The sequence below is a fragment of the Colius striatus genome, chromosome 7 (genome assembly GCF_028858725.1).
Source record: "Colius striatus isolate bColStr4 chromosome 7, bColStr4.1.hap1, whole genome shotgun sequence".
Taxonomy (NCBI): Eukaryota; Metazoa; Chordata; class Aves; order Coliiformes; family Coliidae; genus Colius; species Colius striatus.
In genome coordinates this window covers 33,576,244-33,594,479 of record NC_084765.1, presented here as the reverse complement: position 1 = coordinate 33,594,479, position 18,236 = coordinate 33,576,244, and the positions used below count along the sequence as shown (strand labels likewise).

General features: G+C 40.7%; 1 protein-coding gene across 2 annotated transcripts in view; it reads left to right on the top strand.

The window, feature by feature from the left end:
* Positions 1–15,736, top strand: part of MCTP2 (multiple C2 and transmembrane domain containing 2) — a 123,261-nt gene extending 107,525 nt beyond the window's left edge. For both annotated transcript variants that reach the window (XM_061999141.1, XM_061999142.1), the window contains 4 exons: positions 5,223–5,332; positions 8,284–8,393; positions 10,718–10,815; positions 13,088–15,736. In XM_061999141.1, coding sequence (XP_061855125.1) covers positions 5,223–5,332; positions 8,284–8,393; positions 10,718–10,815; positions 13,088–13,156 — 387 coding nt within the window. In that variant the 3' untranslated portion in view covers positions 13,157–15,736. The remainder of the gene's footprint in view (positions 1–5,222; positions 5,333–8,283; positions 8,394–10,717; positions 10,816–13,087) is intronic.
* The last annotated feature ends 2,500 nt before the right edge of the window (positions 15,737–18,236 follow it).

The following is an 18,236-nucleotide window of genomic DNA, read 5'->3' as shown; positions in this document are numbered from 1 at the left end:
CCCCCAAGCCTTAGCTGTAGGATGGTGTGCCATTCCTTTTAAAATGTGTCCTTCTAAGGCCAGTGGTACTCTCCTTTATATCAGTCTGAACTGATTCTATTGGCTCCAGTGGAATTATTCCAGATTTCACACCTTTTTAACTGAGAGCATAAATTGACCTGTATGTGTTGCATTTCCTCTATTTGGTAATTATTTCAAGTACACTCAGATTCGCTAAATTTCCCCAGCCAGACAGGCACATTTGCAGCATGGTGTTAATAAACAAAAAGATCCTGTGATGCACAGTTTCAGGACTGCACGAGGCAGTTGCTCAGAGTTTGGCAGCCATCCTCTCTGGGTACTCATCCTTCTGGAAGTGCCGAGAAGCCCTGCTCGACATGCAGCAGACATTGCAGCACAGGGCAAGACAGTGACTCAGCAAGGCAGATTGCTGGGCTTGATTCAGCCTCCTTTGGCTCCCACTGAAGGCAGGATCCAGTTCAAGGTTGCTGTGGTGACTATTTTCAAAGCTTTGCCTGGAATTCATTTTAGCTACCAAGAGACTGTCTGTCACTCCATGGCTACCACCTCCCACAAGAGCTTCATTCTGCTGCTAGACTGAAGCCTGTAGTGAAGTGTTCCCTGCAGACAATAGAGGCCAGTGGTCTGTCGTTTATACCCAGTAAAATCTTTCTGGTCTCAGAAGTTCTTAATCTATGAGTGTTTTGGCCTTAAGACGTTGTTTGGCACAGGTTTTGATGGACACCGGTAAAGTTGGAGTTTTATAGCCTAGCACAGGGCAAGGTGGAGGTTAAATCCAACTTCTTTGGCTAAGTCTGCTTTTTTCTAAGTAACTACAGCATGAGGGTTTTTTTGTTTTGTTTTTCAAAGAAACCCAGAATAATAATGGAGAAAAAAAACATGCATGCCTGAGCTTTTTTTTCCTTTCTTTCCCTTTTCCATCAATCTTGTTTGTTGCTGATTCATATCTGGTACAATGGATAAATCCTAGTAAAACATTGCCCTAACATGCTTGTAGCAGCAGTAGGATAATGAGACAGCTACAGTAAAAAAGCTAATCCTGGAAGTTAGGCCAGCCCAAGGCTAGGCAGATGTATTTCTGAAGATATGCAAGATTTTTATTCCTGAGTTGTCTGTCTCCTGTTTTCTTCCTCATTTTGCACCAAGCCTTATTTATTTTTTTCTCCTCCCCTTTTCCTCATCCTTGCCCCCAAGTGTTCCTCAGCTTTATATATTGAGTTTCCCTTGGCATGCCAAAAATCTACTGATTAATACCACTTGTTTGAAAGTCTCATGCAAGATTTCTTTTTGTGTGTTTTATTTGAAATCCGAGTGAACAAGTCTTTAGAACTTGCTCATGGCTTGAAGCCTTGGTTTTTTACGTGTGTGCATACAGTATTTGTAGTATACAACAGAAATGCACTTAGGGTATGACATTGAAAATTGTCTGTGTGTTTGGAGTTGCTTACTGGTTTGAATGTATCCAGAGAAAAAAATATGTGAGGTATAGATTTAAAAAGTAGGGAATAGCTTTTTGTAAAGATGGAAGCTATTAATTCTTGGAACAAATGATGACAAGAAGTTAGAAGATCTCCACCATCCAAGTTTTCAATTCAGTGATGGAGGCTTTGCTGGAGGAGAAGCAGTAACTAGCGTTGGTCTGTTACAGAGCAGATGATTGCTAATTTTTGCCTTCAGTCTCTTCCTCCACAAGTCTTATGATTTTCCCTTGCCAGCCCAGCTCTGGCAATTGAAGCTCACTTGCTGTGAATAGCCATGTTAATGCTGGAGATGTTCTCTCCTGTCCTGCCCTATATTTCACATGCTTTGAAAATCTTTGGCATTGGAACTACCTCAGTTTTGCAATTGTGTGACAGTTTCATTTGCAACTGTCCCTGAATGTCTGGGAGCAGTATAAAATAGTAGAGAAGGGAAGGAAGAACACAGAGCTGTAGTAGCCTTTTGAGTGCATTTACATTAACTGTTACATATTTCAGAAACAGAGAAGTTTTGAAGCATCTTTCATTCAGTACAGCAGAGATTTGGTTTCTTCATTTACAAGTTTAAGCTGATGCACATTAGCTGGACATAAAAAGACTTAATTTCTGAATTTGCTGGGTGTTGAGTTTTGGTGGTTTTTTTTCCTTCCCCTGACATGTTTAATCTTCTGTAAGACCCCTTTTGTGTTTTTGTTCAGGCAATTATTGTAGAAATGAAAGTTTCTTAAATCAGGATATGCAAGGAAGATTTGAAGTAACACACCGATTATATAATTAATTCTCAGTTGTAAATTCATTTTGATGGAGTTAATTCTTTCCCAGAGGCTGAAGGCTAGTTTTGGTTCACCCACAGTGCTGTAATCAGCTAAGAAATAAAGAAGAAAAAAGCCTTCAAGGAGTGGAAATTTCACAACCGGTTTTAGGGGAAAAAAAAACCCCACAGAAACAAGCAGGATATTTTATTTTTTATTCAAGCAAAAGCTTATAACCTGTGATTTTTTGAACCATGGGTATCCAAATCCTGTTTTCAAGCAGCATAATATATTGAAACCAAAGGAAATCAGAAAGGAGCGGTATCTGAGGACCGAGAAAAATTATCGGAGCAGTAGGACATTGCACAGATGGGAAAATGTTTTTAGTGGAAGATGTATTTAGGATTATTTTTTCCATCGTCCACAAATACAGTAATGTTCAAATATAGATTTCTGTATGACAGAAATAAATATAGACCAGTGACTGTCGTCTTGGTGGACGGTGAACTCTCTTACTGCTTCTGACAGTGTTTTGTGAGGTGCTGACTTCAGATAGCATAAACAGCACTCCAAAAGCTAAATAATTTAGAAGAACCCTGTTTGTTGTACTTAATTTGTCTGCTTCAATCTTGCTTAACCAGTGACCTAATCATCCTGTAGATGTGGTTAGAGTGCAGGTTTCCAGAACAAAACTGTAACAGCAAAGACAAGACTGAAAAGTTTCCAGACTTTTCAAACAATTCTGCACACATATTGCAGTGTGTACTGGAAGGGCAGCTGCTAGCCTATTTTACTCTCTAATAACTCATTTCATTTATATAACTTTCTAATCCCAGTATGTCTCTGCCTCTTGCTTGATTGGGCATATTTTGTGTTACAAAGCCATTTTCTAGAGGTGATTTTAGCATGCCTTCTAGGTAAGAATACACATGCACTTCTCATACCCTAGGAACGGGTAGTTTCACTTTATTTTCTTAGTCTGCTTGGTGGCTGCAGCAGAAGTTGTGTTGTATTGGTTAAACTGCATTATCACCACATTTCTAAGCTCAATCGAAGACGTGCAAATGAAGTCAGCATGATGCAGATAGAGCTGACAGATGATGTTCCTTGCAGCGCTGGGTAGCAAGAGTAGGCTTGCCCTGGAATATCACTTTATCTAAAGTGGTTTCTCTACCACTCTCTCTGAATTTGGACAGAATTAAATTCCCATTGACTGGTTCTCCATGAACTCTTCTGCCACTTCTACTTGCAAGTTTGGTGCAAAAAAGCCAACTATGGTTAAAGGACTGTTGTACCATTCTAGTGAGTGAAGAGTTAAATATAATCTTAACGTGTCATTTACATTTGAGCCTAACAAGGTTATAACTGGAGTTGTGTGAAAATGACTTTTTAGTGCTATTTTCACATAAACTGACTATTTATTTATTTATTTTGTTCTGGGGTTATTTCACACCCCAAGGGTTTCATTTTTGTTGGTTGTTTTATTAATGTAAAAATACTCATTTTCACACCCAAATGTGTGATTATTTAAAATGCTGCTTCTATTCATTGTGCACTCACTTGCAACCTAAAGACAAATATTCAAATGTCTGGAGCTCGATAACTCCGTGGTGGTTTTGACTGTCTTTTTAAACTCAAAAATCATTGTGAAGAGGAATGGGCAATAAGTAATTCAATGGATTACAAGGGCTGTACTGTCATATCTGCCTCTCAGCATCCAAGGATGGTTCATAAGTTAATCCAGCACACAATGATGTAGTGCAGTGCCTTGTTTCAGACACACCTAAACCCTGTCCTAGTTCAGTAGTGCCAAAAGGCAGTGGCAGTAGAGCCTTCACCTCGCTGGCCCACTGTGACTTCAAATGGCCTCTGACCCTCTCTCCCTTATAGAGAAAGAGCATGGGTTCACAGCACAGAAGCAGAATTGCAGCAGTGTTGATCAGAGGGCTCTTTCCTCTGCCTTGATCATTAAGGACCACGCAAAACATGGATGCAATGTGTGTTTTACTACCATCTCCCTTCTCTAGGCACTAACTGGTTAAAACACAACTTAAAATGTCTTTTTTTTTCCCCTAAATCGAGCTGATTTTGAAGAGTCTAAATGTGATGTAAAATCAGTGTCCAGGGCTGTGCATTTTGTAATAAGTGAATGTTTTGCTGATTTCTTGCTAGAATATCTGCAACCACACCAATTTGCATGCCTGTATGTGTGTTAGATTGCTGGCAAAGAAATGCTGAATGCTGATAATTGTATACTGATTTCCAAGGCCGATTTAAGTCATTTTGATTTTTAATTCATTCTGTGCTTGCTTTTTATTTCTGCACATGTGTAGTAATGTCCTGTAATGTTGTTGCCTAAAATAAGCAGTAAGAAATGAAGTTGCGAGATAGCTGCTGTAAAAGGAAAATGTCATTTTTTTCCTTTGAATCTCTCTATTTTTTTTCCTACTCAGTAAAAGAATAGGTCTCTGTATACAGAATGTTCAAAAAAGCAGTTGCGTTCATTATCTTGCTGCTAATTTATATACAGCAAACAACATGGCTGTTGGGAGCCCACAAAGCTCAGAAAAGTGATATTCAGAAGTTCTGCACACAACTATTCTTGGTTTTGAGATGCACTGAGCACCCAGCATTCCTTTACAGGTCAATTGGACTCAGGGGTGCTTAGCATCTCCTCTGGGTTGGCATGCAGATGGGCTCTTCAATGAAAGCCTGGTTTGAGATCCTGCAGTCAGTTTGTGTTAGAAGATGTAGAAACCTCTGCCTGTGTGCTGAAGAAAAGGAAGAAAATGTAGAGAGCTATAGGTCTTTGTGTTTATTATATGTGGTAAAATCAGAGTGTGTGTTCTCTCCTTCCTTCAGTGATATACTTGACTTCATGAATGCATCAATAGTGATGGGAATCTTCTTTTCTTCATGTTAACAAACACTGAATGTATAAAGCTTTGGTTTTCCTTTTCCTTTTTATTAGGAATCTGAGAAAAAGGGGTTAATTGAGAGAATCCACATGGTCCAAGAGATCATCATAGCTGTTCAAAGCATCCTAGAAGAAATAGCATCATTTGGAGAGAGGATTAAAAAGTAAGTGATAATTTTTGCTTGCTTAGCTATGGTTTGCAAAGAAACAGAGCCAGGAGGATTAAGATGGAGTGAGCCTCTTGCTCCAGAAATGACTACAAGGTGCAGCAGGAGTCCTTCACTCCAAAAACTTTCACTCCAAACACCTTTCCAAAGCAAAGAGAAGCAAAGCCATGCACTCTGCTGATGTAGCTTTCACATTCACCCATTTGCCCAGATTTCTGGTCTCCTGTTTTGATGGGTAGGGAGTCATGATGCCAGACACGGGAAAATATTGCTTGAAGGTGTGAGCACAGAAACATCAGACTTCTCTTTTAATTTCCTTCACAGAAAATAGGTAGGAGTTAATGGTTTGTGTCTCCTTTCCCACGCCCTCCCTGCCCTGACCTGATTGCAGGGGTTACTAGACGCTTATTTCCCTGCCCAGTGCATTGATGTTCTTCTCCCTTTACCATTTTGAACTGTCTGCTTCCTGCTGATGCCATGAGGGAGCCCGAAGGGGGTTTTCTGTGTCTCATCACAAGGAGAGGCAGATAAGATATTCCTGACCTTACAGAGAAGGGAGGTGAAGAGCCTAAAAATTAATCCCCTACACAAACAGACACAAACTTTTATAACCCAATCCTTACTGGAGCTTAATCAATCCCCATTGTTTTCTGTTTTGGACACAAAGTGGTGGTTTGTGATCAAGCCACTCTACTGAGGAGCTGGATTCAAGCTAAAAATACAGCAAACGCATGTGCTGTGGTTCCATGCTGGACACGCCAGATGGGGTGGAAGTGGCCCAAAGATGTATTCCAGTCTATGAACAGGGCACTGTTCTGCCCAGCTGTGTGGCAGGAAGACTTAGAGTGCTTAAACACTGTTAATTCTTGTAGTCATTTTGGTAACAATGGTCTTAAAGAACACATTGGGTATTAATGTGGATGCCCGATGTAATTTCAAAAGAATTCCATTGTAACTCAACAGTAATGTACCATTAAAAAATTGCCACCAAAGTTTTTCAGTAAGTGACAGACTGAATTGTGCTAGTTTCCTCCTGTCACTTTAGTGATACAATCACAGGGAGTTTTAATAGTTTAACTGAATTGAGCTGTTTTGCTACTTTTTTTACTTTAACTTAAGCTACGTTGATTGATAATGATGGATCCTCTCCCACCTATCTTTACTTAATATTTAATACATCTATTGAAGCTTAAAAGTAATTTTTTCAGCGTCCTATTAATTTTATCTGTCAAGGGAAGTTTGTCTTATTTTATAGCCTGATAAGTGGTCCACGCTGATTCTGTCTTCTTCCTACTCCCCGTCATCATGATGTGATGAAGCTAGCAGGCAGATTGTATGAAACAGAGATGCCCCAGGTTTGAAAATCCACCTGTGAACTAATTGGTATTCACATAGCCCAGGTATCTCAATGTTTGCTGTATGCTGTAGAGAGGTATCTCACAAGGGCACAGAGGGACATGATGACTTCAAAGGTGTGTTGGCAATAGCTGCTCACCCTAAGTCCATTGTAGGCTTACGAATGAGTGATCTGATTGAACAAAAGTCCTGTTTTGTGTTATAGCGCTGCAAAAGTCTGAGTGACTGTGGTTACTGAGCCTCTTGGGAGGCTGGTGGCGTGCAGAAGCTTGAGCTCCTGCTAACACACTATTGCTTACCCAAGCTATACACAATGTAGTCAGGATTTGTTGAAAACATGATGAAATAAAACCAAATGTATCAATAATGAGGAAGTTATATAGAAGGTTAATTTCTAATAGCATACAGAGAAATGGCTTTCATAGAATCACAAAAGGGATGGTGTTGGAAGGGACCTCTAGCGATCATCCAGTCTAACTCACTGTTGAAGCGTGGTCCTCTCGATCAGGGGGCACAGGAACATGTCGTGGCAGGTTTGGAAACCTCCAGAGCAGGAAGCTTCACATGGTGCCTGGGCAGCCTGGGCCAGGGCTCCCTCATCTGAACACCAAAGAAGTTTTTACTCATGTTCCAGTGGTACTTCCTGTACAGCAGTTTGTGCCCATTACCCTTGTTCTGTCACTGGGTGCTACGGGGAAAAAAAGACTATCCCCATCCTCTCAACAACCAGCCTTTAGGTAATTATAAGTGTTGATAGGGTCTCCTTTCAGTCTTCTCTTCTTCGGGTTAAACATCTCCCAGGTCTCTCAGCCTTTTCTCTCAGTTCCCTCATCATTTTGGTAGCCCTGTGCTGGACTCTCCCCAGTAGTTCTCTGTCACTCTTGAACTGGAGAGCCCACAACTGGACGCAGTACTCCAGATGAGGCCTCACCAGGACAGAGGAGGAAAACTTCACGTGACTTGCTGGCCACACTCTTCTTAATGTACCCCCAAATGCCATTGGCCTTCTTGGCCCTAAGGGCACATTGCTGGCTCATGTTTAGTTTACTGTCCACCAGAACTCCCTGTCTCTCTCCACAGGGCAAGCTCTAACTGCTGTTACAAGGTCATAATTAACCATTGCAAGTTATTGTCAGAGCTGTGTCTGGCTACTTGCCACATTTGAGCTGTGCAGCAACACACATAACACGTCGTCTCTGCTGTGGCCCCGTGGAGCCAGCTCAGATAACTCCCACCTGCAGCATGGCTTCATCTCCAGATCAGATAATCCACTCATGAATAATGGAGAGCTGACCAGTGAGCAGACATGAAGTGTAACACGTATCAGAAGAAACAAAAACAACTCACTACATGCCTAACAACTTCACTGAGCTCCCCAGAGACTGGGGATTCCTTATCACGATATCTGACTCTCAGATATCTCCCTCGATCTGTTATAGCATCCAGATACAGCTTCCAAAGGGGCTGCAATTTACAATGCATTTGAACTCAGCCAACAATGCAAGGAGGTCATTAAATTATTATTGGGTAGCATAGTGTAAGCAGTGTCCAAGAGCAGAAACACTAAGAAGGATTATTGTTTTTCTTTCCAGTACATTTAACTGGACGGTGCCTTTCCTCTCTGTCCTGGCCTGCTTGGTCCTGGCAGCAGCAACAGTCATTTTGTATTTTATACCACTGAGGTACATTATTTTAATCTGGGGTAAGTACTCCACTGTGTCTCATTTACATGCAATAAATAGAATATATATCTACACAATGAAAGCAAACAAGCTTTAAACGACCTGTTACACAGACAATCAAGTGCTATTGCTTAGAGATGAATAAATATGTTATAAACTTAACATTTCCTTCCCCCCCCCTCCACTGCTGATCTGAGGGTTCTTTCTAAGTTTCCAACAGAACCACGAGAAGAGTATTGGTCTAAATAAGCCACTTTCAATATTCTGATTATTATTATGCAGGAGAGTAATTAGCTTCCTGGTTCTGGAGCCCTCCATCTGGGAAATGGTAGGGAATGGACAAGATGTATTTGAAGAGTTGGACCCCAGGAGCCTTTTGACTCTTAACAACCCTGCAGTCAGGAGGACCAGTGTGCCCAGTACCTCAGGGTCCAACAGGAGGCACTGGGCTAAGCACCTCTTTGTTTCACAAGCCCGATAGTGTTTGTACAAAGGTGCATCATGAGAAAAAAGAGGAGCTTTTAAAAAATGAAAACTTTCCTGGTGGTGTTACAAAGAAAAGTAAAATGACTCTTCACAAAAGGAGATGGCATTCCATCTGCTGAAGAATTCCTTCATCTCAAAGTGCCCTTCTGTCTTATTTAGTGTGATAGCTTTTGTCTCAACCTTGAGGTGCAATGACTGAGAACATAGTGTAGGTAATCCTCACCCAATCACTGAAGCTCAGCCCTAGTGTAACTCTGGGCTGTAGAGACCTCCCATCACCTTTCCAGGGCTGAGCCATCTACTGCTGTCTTGGCTCTCCTGGATGCAGAAAAGGGAGGGAACAAGAAGGTGGCAGTGCAAAAGGCCTCTCTTGGGCAAGAAATAAATAAAGGATTAAATCAAACAACAGAAAGGGCAAGAGGGAAGGAAAGAAATTGCTAGGAGTAAAAAGTTCAGTAACAAAATATTGTTCTTGTATGGAAGACATGGTGAGTACATGAAAACTATACATCCGTTCAACATCATCTAGACTGACAGGGCCTTCAGATATGATACATGTTAAACAACTACCCTGTGGCAAGGCCTCAAAAGACCTTATGGTATTTTCTGTTTTTTAAAAACCAGGTACACAGAAAATTGTGTTGGCATTTTGCTACAAGTTATATGGCTTAAGAGCTGAATCTCAGCCGTGAAGCAGTACGTTTCAGAGAGAGGAGAAGGCTGGAGCAGCCATCACATTTGAAATCACTTTCAGGGAAACTGCTTTGAGATTTTGGGCAGGGCAATGATGGGATTGAAGCTGTAGTGTGATACCCAGAGGCAACCAACATTTCATTATTTCTTTTTTGCTATTCTTTAAAATGAATTAGCTGATTTTCTTCTGCCTGATGATCATTTGCTCTTCTATCATGCCCTTATGCAGCCACACTACTTGTTGGTATTTCTTAATATGGAAGTAGTGACAGTGGCAGTGGCTGCATTGGCAGAAGGGGAGAGCTGAGAAAGGTGCTCGAGTCTCTCACTTTCTCATCCCAGTCCATGCTATAGAGGTGATGCTGGCTGAGAGCTGCTCATCATTTCCTTTCCTCAAAGGGAGGTGAGGAGAAAACTTCATGAACTTTACAGTAGTCTGAACATTGCACTCCCATTGGTCTTCTATCCAGACTAGGGACCACCTCTGACAACTGAAGCAGAGCTGTGTCCATAGAGATGGAGAGCAGTGTTGCAGCAGTTAATTAGCCAAATTATTCACATTGAGATCAGAATAAAGTAAACCTTGTGATAAGTTTTTTACAGTTTCCCACAGCATCATATGGCCAGGATGTCAAATCTGGTATTGCTACCAGATCGTTACCAGCTATGAGACATGATGGGGAAGGGAAGCTTTCATTTTCAGAAAAAAAAAAATGGAAGGAAAAAAACCTTTATCCTGCTCAATTATTTTCAGAGCCCTTCAGTTCCCTGGGCAAGAGGAGAGAGAATGTCTTTGGTCACGTGGGATAGCAGATTTAACAGCAGCCTCAGCTGCAAATTTGTGTATTCTCCCCACAGTATCCATCAGAATGGATGCATTCTGCAGTTCCTTTTTGCCATGTTGTTGACAACAGATGATCCCCAAAGTGGAGAAATACCTTGATAAATCATGCCCTCTCCTTCCTCCAGGAGGCACTTGTGAATGATTCTACATGACAGGGAACATGTGCATGGCTTTAAGTCCGAGGCACTGTTTTCACACTAATTTTGACTTGTGAATTCCTCTTCCCTTTTTCACCTTGCCTGAACAATTTAGGAGGGAGAGAATAGAAAAGGGGTTGTATTATTTTGTTTGCCTTTTTTTTTTCTTGTTGTTGTTTTCTAGGCATAAATAAATTTACTAAGAAGCTTAGAAATCCCTATGCCATCGACAATAATGAGCTCCTAGATTTCCTCTCCAGGGTACCTTCTGATGTTCAAAAGGTAGGTAATGAATGGGCACTGCCAACAGAGGCTACGAGAGCACCTGGGTGCTCTGCTTGTCGAATAAGATGCCAGTGCACTTTTGAATAAGGGAGATAAGGAATCGAGGAAAATCCACAAAGGGAGGAGGGGAAGAGTATTAGAAGAAAGGGGAGCCAAAATCCTTTGTCGGAAGGATAAAATGATTGCAGAAAAATTATCCTGAAAAGACCTACTTAAAAATGATCTGGAAAATCACCCAGCATGGTTACTGAGCTGTGCTTTCCGTCACCTTTCTGCTCCGGTATTTGTATGGAGGGAAGAGAAAAATAGTCTCTTTGATAGAGATAACCATCCAAAAGGATTTGCTGAATTCTTCCTTTTCTCAGGGCGGGGGGGGCTGTGCAGGCATTATTTCTGTGACTTTGTGCTTGCTGTGGGTTTTTTCACATCAGCTGTCCCTCCAAATTCTTTCTCCCCACCCACCTTCAGCTCCAGGCCTCTCTCCGCTCATCCTTTTCTTTAAAGAAAGCCGTGAGATGTGTATGAAATACTCTGCGCTCGATCAGATCAATCTTCTACCATTATGGAATTATAACTTTTAATCTAACCAGAATCTCTCCTCCCTCAATTTGAGTCAAGTCTCGTCTCTTCTCCTATTTCTTTTAAACAACAACACTGTATTCAGTAATCTCGCCTATCTTCCTGGAAATTATTTGAACAATAAGTCCTTTAGAATGTCAAGATCTGTTTATTTCTCTTGGAGGAAGGAAAATATTCTCGCTGGGTAATGAAGCCACACAGCAGAAAGGATTCTTTCTTTTGTTTTAATCAACTGGAATCTGTGTCCTCAGGCCCTGATCCTGATGCCCTGGATCCCACTCACGCTGTTATCTTACTCTGAATCCTGGTACCTTCGCAGTGAGGTGCTGCTCACTGTGAATAAGGGGATCACAGTCTTGCCTGTAGAGATAGTACTCTGTTGGAGAAAGCAAAATAATTGCCCACATGCAGTGTCAGGGCATCTGGTAGGAACAAAGTTGGAAAGGGCTCCTGGTGACATTTATCTCAAGAGTCCACCAGATTGGTTGGTGGCAGCACTAATAACTTGAGAGAAATCTTGACATAAGTGGGACGGAAAAAGCTGAACAGAAATGATCACAGAGACGTTAAGCTTCAGTGTATTTTTACTTTTTGTCATCGCTCTTGTAGAGCACACTGGATTTGCAGTGATGGCTTGCATATGCCCTTTTAGTGTTTATGTTTGAAGATAAGCTGCTTTTCTATTTATGCCTTATTTAACATTTACATTTATAATGTTTCCTTGAGTGGTTTTTATCATTTTGGGATCCTTTGAGCTCCCTGAGGAAAATTATAACCATTTTCTGTGGGAGGAATAATAAAAGTTCCTAGGATGGGACAAACCTTCCCAGAGTTTTCCACTAGTGCTAAAAATAGTGAGCCTGTTGTGACAGCCACATGCTCTAGTGAAAAGTCATCCATAGCATCTCTGTCTGCTTTTTTTTATGTGCTATCAAGGCATCATTGTTTCACTGAGGTAGTACAACAAGTTGGAAATTACCTCTATCTGTACATAAGCCATTTGCAACCCACACGTGTCAGACAAAAGACAGAGGAGTGAAAAAGATGGCCTGTTCATCAAAAGTTTCTCCATGATTTCAGTGAGAATACTTTTCTATAGCACAACAGACAACTTGGAGATTGCACCATCCTTATCAATTTATCATTCATATTTTATCATCCGTGTTTCAACCATTATATTGTGTATGAAATTGTTTTGAAAGGTGGAGGCAGCTTTGTCTAGGTTCTATTTGGGTAAATATTTTCCTTGTTTGAAATGATTAAATATGTCAGGATCCCAAGGTCTGTGTACGGTTTTGACAACTGTCACCTTACTGTGTATTGGGATCTACTTGAATTGAAACTCCTGAGAGAAGTTTATTAAACTTACAGGTTAATGCCAGAAAGATGAGAAAAACAACTCCCAAACCAAAACAAACCCGAAAGATCTAGCCTACATTGCTGAAATCAGGTAGAACCCCATGTACCTCATTAGAAAAATCTGCTTTTAATATTTTCGTTTCAAGAAATGATGCATGACTTCTCAAATCCTTCCTGCAATTAATCCCCCGTGTTCCTGTGTTTAGAAAATGATTCATTACTTTTGAACCTTCCTTAGTTTCCCTGGGTTTGTCCTTGGGGAGCCATTAACACACACTGTAGTGAGCTAGAGTTACCTAACTGCAAACGTCATGTCTATTTGTTTTTACAGGTGCAGCATGCTGAATTGAAACCATACAGCAGCTCCAGCCCCATTCGGAAGAAGCGGAGTGCACTATAGGATGCGGCTGCGTTTTGGAATGCAGCATCTCCCTCCCTACCCCCTACACGTGCTTCCCCTCTCCACTTCTTGCTTCAGAACAACACTATAATCACTGCCTCAGCCTTTTCTTTTTTGAAGGTGTATTTTGAGAAACACCTGTATTGAGTTGTCTCTTTTGGGTTGTCTTTTCAGCACAAAGTTGTAGCCCCCAAAAAGAGCAATGTAGAATGAATGAACTGGTTTGTGGAGTGGGGAGGAGAATGGGAGAGAGGATGGTGCAGCTAGCTGCACCTTAATTTTTTCTTCTTTTTTTTTTTTTTTCTGTTCTTCTTCCCCCTACATTGCAGGGGCAAGACTGGATGTGGCAGCACTCCCTGTTTTATGTGGGAAGAGATAATTCCGCTTAGTGTAGCAGATCAGCTGAGCTGATGTGAGGAGGTGCTCTGAAACAGTTTTTAACATACCCAACAGATTTACATTAAGATATGAGAGCTATTCTTTTCTGAGTTAAATCATTGTGCCTAGAAAGGTTTAAGCTCTGAATTAACGAGCCTTTGATACCCATCTTCTGTTCAAGCAGTGTACATTTTAAAAAGTTTTTTATCATAATTAGCAGAAAGAGCTTGGAGCTCCAACAGTATCTCAATATTTCATCCAGCACTTGTGGGTTTTTCTTTTTCCTTTTTTTTTTTCCTTTTTTTTCTTTTTTTTTTTAAAGGCCACCCTGTGGTTAACTCTTTAGATACTGGAATGCTCAGAGATCCATTGCTGGCAATGGATGCACTAGAACTTTCTGTCATGAAAGGACTAAGAGACTGTAAAAAAGCCTAAGTCACTGACCTGAAAAGACTCTGTTGACTTGCCTTTCATAATTCCATCTCATCAGATATTTCCAGCATGGCTGTTGTTTTCCTATCTAAATCCAGAGGGGTCAACACTACAGATCCAAGATAAAATACATTTTCTAGCCTTAAAGAAACAAGTGCTTGTGCAGAAAGAGACCACAGTGCCCAAAAGACATGGGTTGTGCAATAGTGTGCAGGCTTTGGTCCGCCACTGATGTCTTGTTGGAGTCTTTCCTGGCGGTTCTTAAAGAGAAGATCGGAAAGTGAAGTCATATGGAAACTGAGCAATGAAGAGAAAGAAGGAAAGACCCCATTTTCTATTCTGAAGAGAATGTGATTTCTTGCTTGCTTACCAATCTTTTAGCTATTGTGCTTTTGCTTTATATGATTCAGGTAACTAGCATTATTCATGTTATTTGACTGGGGAAACTGAAATACAGAATCACGTGTAAGCCTGCTTAATTTCAGTGAAAGGTGAGACCCGTTGGTCTCGTGTGATGTTGTGGGAGCGACTTGCCACCACAAGTCATTGGTAACACCAGAGCTGGAGGTGCTTCTTGTGATTCCCAGGAAGGAGTTACTACTTGTGGGTAGTTCACAGTACAAAGAGATAGAAAAACCCAAGAGACAGGTTTCTTTTTAAGAGAAGATGACTTTGGAAGTCATCAGGTGAGGTAAATCAGAACCTTGCTTATGGATTAGCAATCCAAATGAAGTCGTGACGCGTGGTTCAGTAGTGGAATCTTGTGGGCCTGTGGTGCGAATTCAAAGAAGGAAAATTAACACTAGACCACTGGATTATTAACCAGATTCAGTGTTTTTCCCAGAAGTTTGTTTGTCAAAGTAACAAGCCCCACTGTGCCTTTGAAGAAGGAGAGGCACATTTTCATACACTCGATTGGGTAAAGAATGTATTTTGTTTATGCAAAGAGAGAGAAAATAGATTATCCTGGTTTAAAAAAAAAAACCCACAAAAATGCCTCTGTGTTGTGCATGTGTGCTCATATACCCATACATACACAGAGTTGTGTATAAAAAAGAGTACATGTATAATGTATTTATAGTTGAGTGTGTGTGGGAAAATGGGTGAATATACAGATTTTAAAACTTTGAAGTGTTTATGAAAAATGCCAAAGATTCTAAAGCTTATCATCTTGCGTCTGTTCTTCTTCATTTTGTATCTTTCCCGGCATGTCTCTCTGGCTGAGCCAGATCTCTGCATGATTTGATTTACTTGAACTTAATGAAGTTGGTTGGAAAGAGCCTTGTAGAAATTACAAAATCTCCAGTAAATCTCCTTCTTGTACATACAATAGATGTCCACGGACCGGACCCCTTTTGTTAAACCAGTTTCTCAATCTTCTGTATAAACAATGCCTCATTGTTTCGCTTCAAGCTGTCATCTGGCTTATCATACTGTAGTCTTGCCATGTTGTAAGGACCAAAGTCAGACATATTTAAGCAGGCATGTGACATCTGACTGTTGATTTGAGTGAAAACGTTCAACTGAAGAAAAATTGTTTATTTATTCAGAAGTTGGGACTGATACTTTAATAGTTTTTTTCTTGTTTTTTTTTTTTCACATGGAACTGATTTCTCTTCAGGTGACAGGGTGGTTGGGGTTTTTTCTGTCTCGTTTTGGGATTTCTTTTGTGTAGATATGTTGTGTTGCAGAATGTTTTGTATTACATTGTTATGCTGGAGACTTACCAAATGAAGGGATTTGGTTGGTCCAGTACTTATATATGTTGTAATGAGCTCTTTGTTTTGATAAATGCTATTTGAAATGCAATAAACATTTGAGGTTGAGATGATCTTGTGGATTAGGAGATATGTTTCCCGTTCTTTGCAAACCGCTTACTGTGTTATAATATTTAGTATCTGACTAGGTAAGCAAGTACATCACTTGAGAGTGCCAATGTAACAACTAACACTGGAGTTTACTAGGAATGGAGGCTGTTCTGCTGCAGCAGGAGATGAGGTAAAACCTTACCCCACTTGCTTACAACTACTTAGTGGGATTCCCTAAGCCTTGCCTAAGGGAAGGGAGAGTTATATGTATTTACTGCACACTGCAGCAAAGTCCTTATTCATATTTTTCTTCTGATTCTTAAAGCAAGAATTTGAGTTGATACCTATCTCTGTGTGTCCATTTGCCCATGAAAATTGCCAGTTTTCACATTGTTAATCTACTTAATGTATTGCATGGAAATAATGAAGTCACAGTTTTAATTTAAGGTAGTAATTTCAGTGCAACAATATGTATGTTTTCAGCCTAATGTCTTTAAGACCAGAAGAAATTTAAACCTAACTATGAGGCTTTGGGGCGACTGTGAATTACAGAATCATGGAGATATCAGATATGACTGAACATAACCACTAGCTGTACAATGGGTAAATAACCAGATTTGACATATATGTGCAAATGCAATGTGGGCTCACGTTTGCCCAAACATAAGCTGCTGCTAAAGGTTGGTTTCTTGAATAATAATAATGAATAGGACTGAGGACTCAGGTCCCCTATGGATCACTGTCAGTAAAACTCAGTCACTGAAATGCACCTTGTGGAAAGCAAGCAAACAACTGAATAAAGCAAAGTCAGTGGAAATGTCATGCACCCTTTCTGGTTTGCTCTGCTTTTAACCCTCAGTCATAGTCATTCCTCTCCGTGCTTCCCCCTCAGTCCTCTCTTGAGGCAGAGCTCAGGCTTTGCCTTGCCGACCTGGGTCTGCCACCAGCGAGCCCTTCCCCACCCATCAGCCACCCTGCACTCCTTGGCGTGGGAAAGGGAAAGTGCTTGTTCCCTAGAAATTAAACTGACTGCTGCTAATGCACTGCCCGGGGTAAGAGTACTAACAAATCCCTGAATTGGGCCGTCCTCCTAGAAAACAGAGGCTTGCCATTTAATTTCCTGTACTCTACATGGGGCTATGTTTTATTTTACTTTTTTAATTTGGAAGGCCTAGTGGAACTGGAGTTATTTTCCCATCAGACTGGTAGGTTCACACCAGGAAGGAATTTGACGGCTCTGATGTGTTAAGGAAAAAATCGACAAAATACATTTCTAATCAAACCTTAACCTTTAGATTCTCCATCCTTTAAACTAAGCTGATAGACTGTTTGGGAAATGTTAGCTTTGACTTTAGAGACTATGGCATGTGTTAGAAGTGAATCCTGTTCTGACTTAATATTTTATGTGTATTTTATCTGTAAAGATACATGTGTCAGGGACCTGGTGCATCTACCCCTTCAAATCACACAGGGACATGATAAGAATATCTGCTCTTTAACATCCTTAAAGTTAGCAACTCTGAAGGAAGCTGAGACACTACAAATGATTGTTCATCTGCTATATTGCAGATAGAGTGTTTTAATCATTCTCAAATTGGGGAAAGTTAAGTCAGGTAGAATTCCATCATTTTGGGACAAATTATCTTCCTGAGAGTTTATCAGTGGGAAAGACCCTCAGCAGCAGCACTGATTATGTAGTTCAAGGAACATATGAACAAAAGATGTTTATGATTAATGTAAATAGTCACAAAGATTTAGAAACAATGTTAAAATGAAAAAATAGCCTCTTCAGATTATACTATTTTTATTCTACTTTGTGATCTTTTGATTTAGTGCAGCATTTTGAGAGAATTTAGAAGGTCATTTTGTTTTTGAATAAGACATGCACTTCTGACATGAATCGTGAAACTAAGTGTGAGGAAACAGGAGGTGGCATTCAGGTCCTGGTGTTTGCCACAGCAGCAGCACCTGGGCGGGCATGAGTTCAAGTTCTCAGCGTGGCTTTAACCTGAGGGCTGGTGTTTCTTGTTAAATTTTACGTGAAGGAAAGTTGCCAGTCAGTTCCCATGTGTTGGATTGAACACCTGCAATTTCCCTCTTGGCTGAACAAGATGATATGCTTCTAACAGTGGAAGAAAGTTAAGAACTCAAAGACATGCAGGCCTAAACTTCATTTGCACTGGTGTCCTGGTGGAACCATCCTCCCAACCTCTCAAGGCCTTCCTTGAGACATATCTGATTCTGGGTCTTCCAGGGCCAGCCATAGTCAGATTTAGATCATCAACACTAGTGCAAGGTTCTGCCTTGCACTAGTGGTCACTGGCTGCTAGAATGGCTCCATGAAACTGTTTTGTTCAGCTATCCCATTTAAAGAATGGCCTTCAGTCCATGAAGGAAGGCACTGGTCTTCAGTGATCTCAGGGGTAGATGGATGAGTGTAAGAAACCTGTGCTAGGGACTGC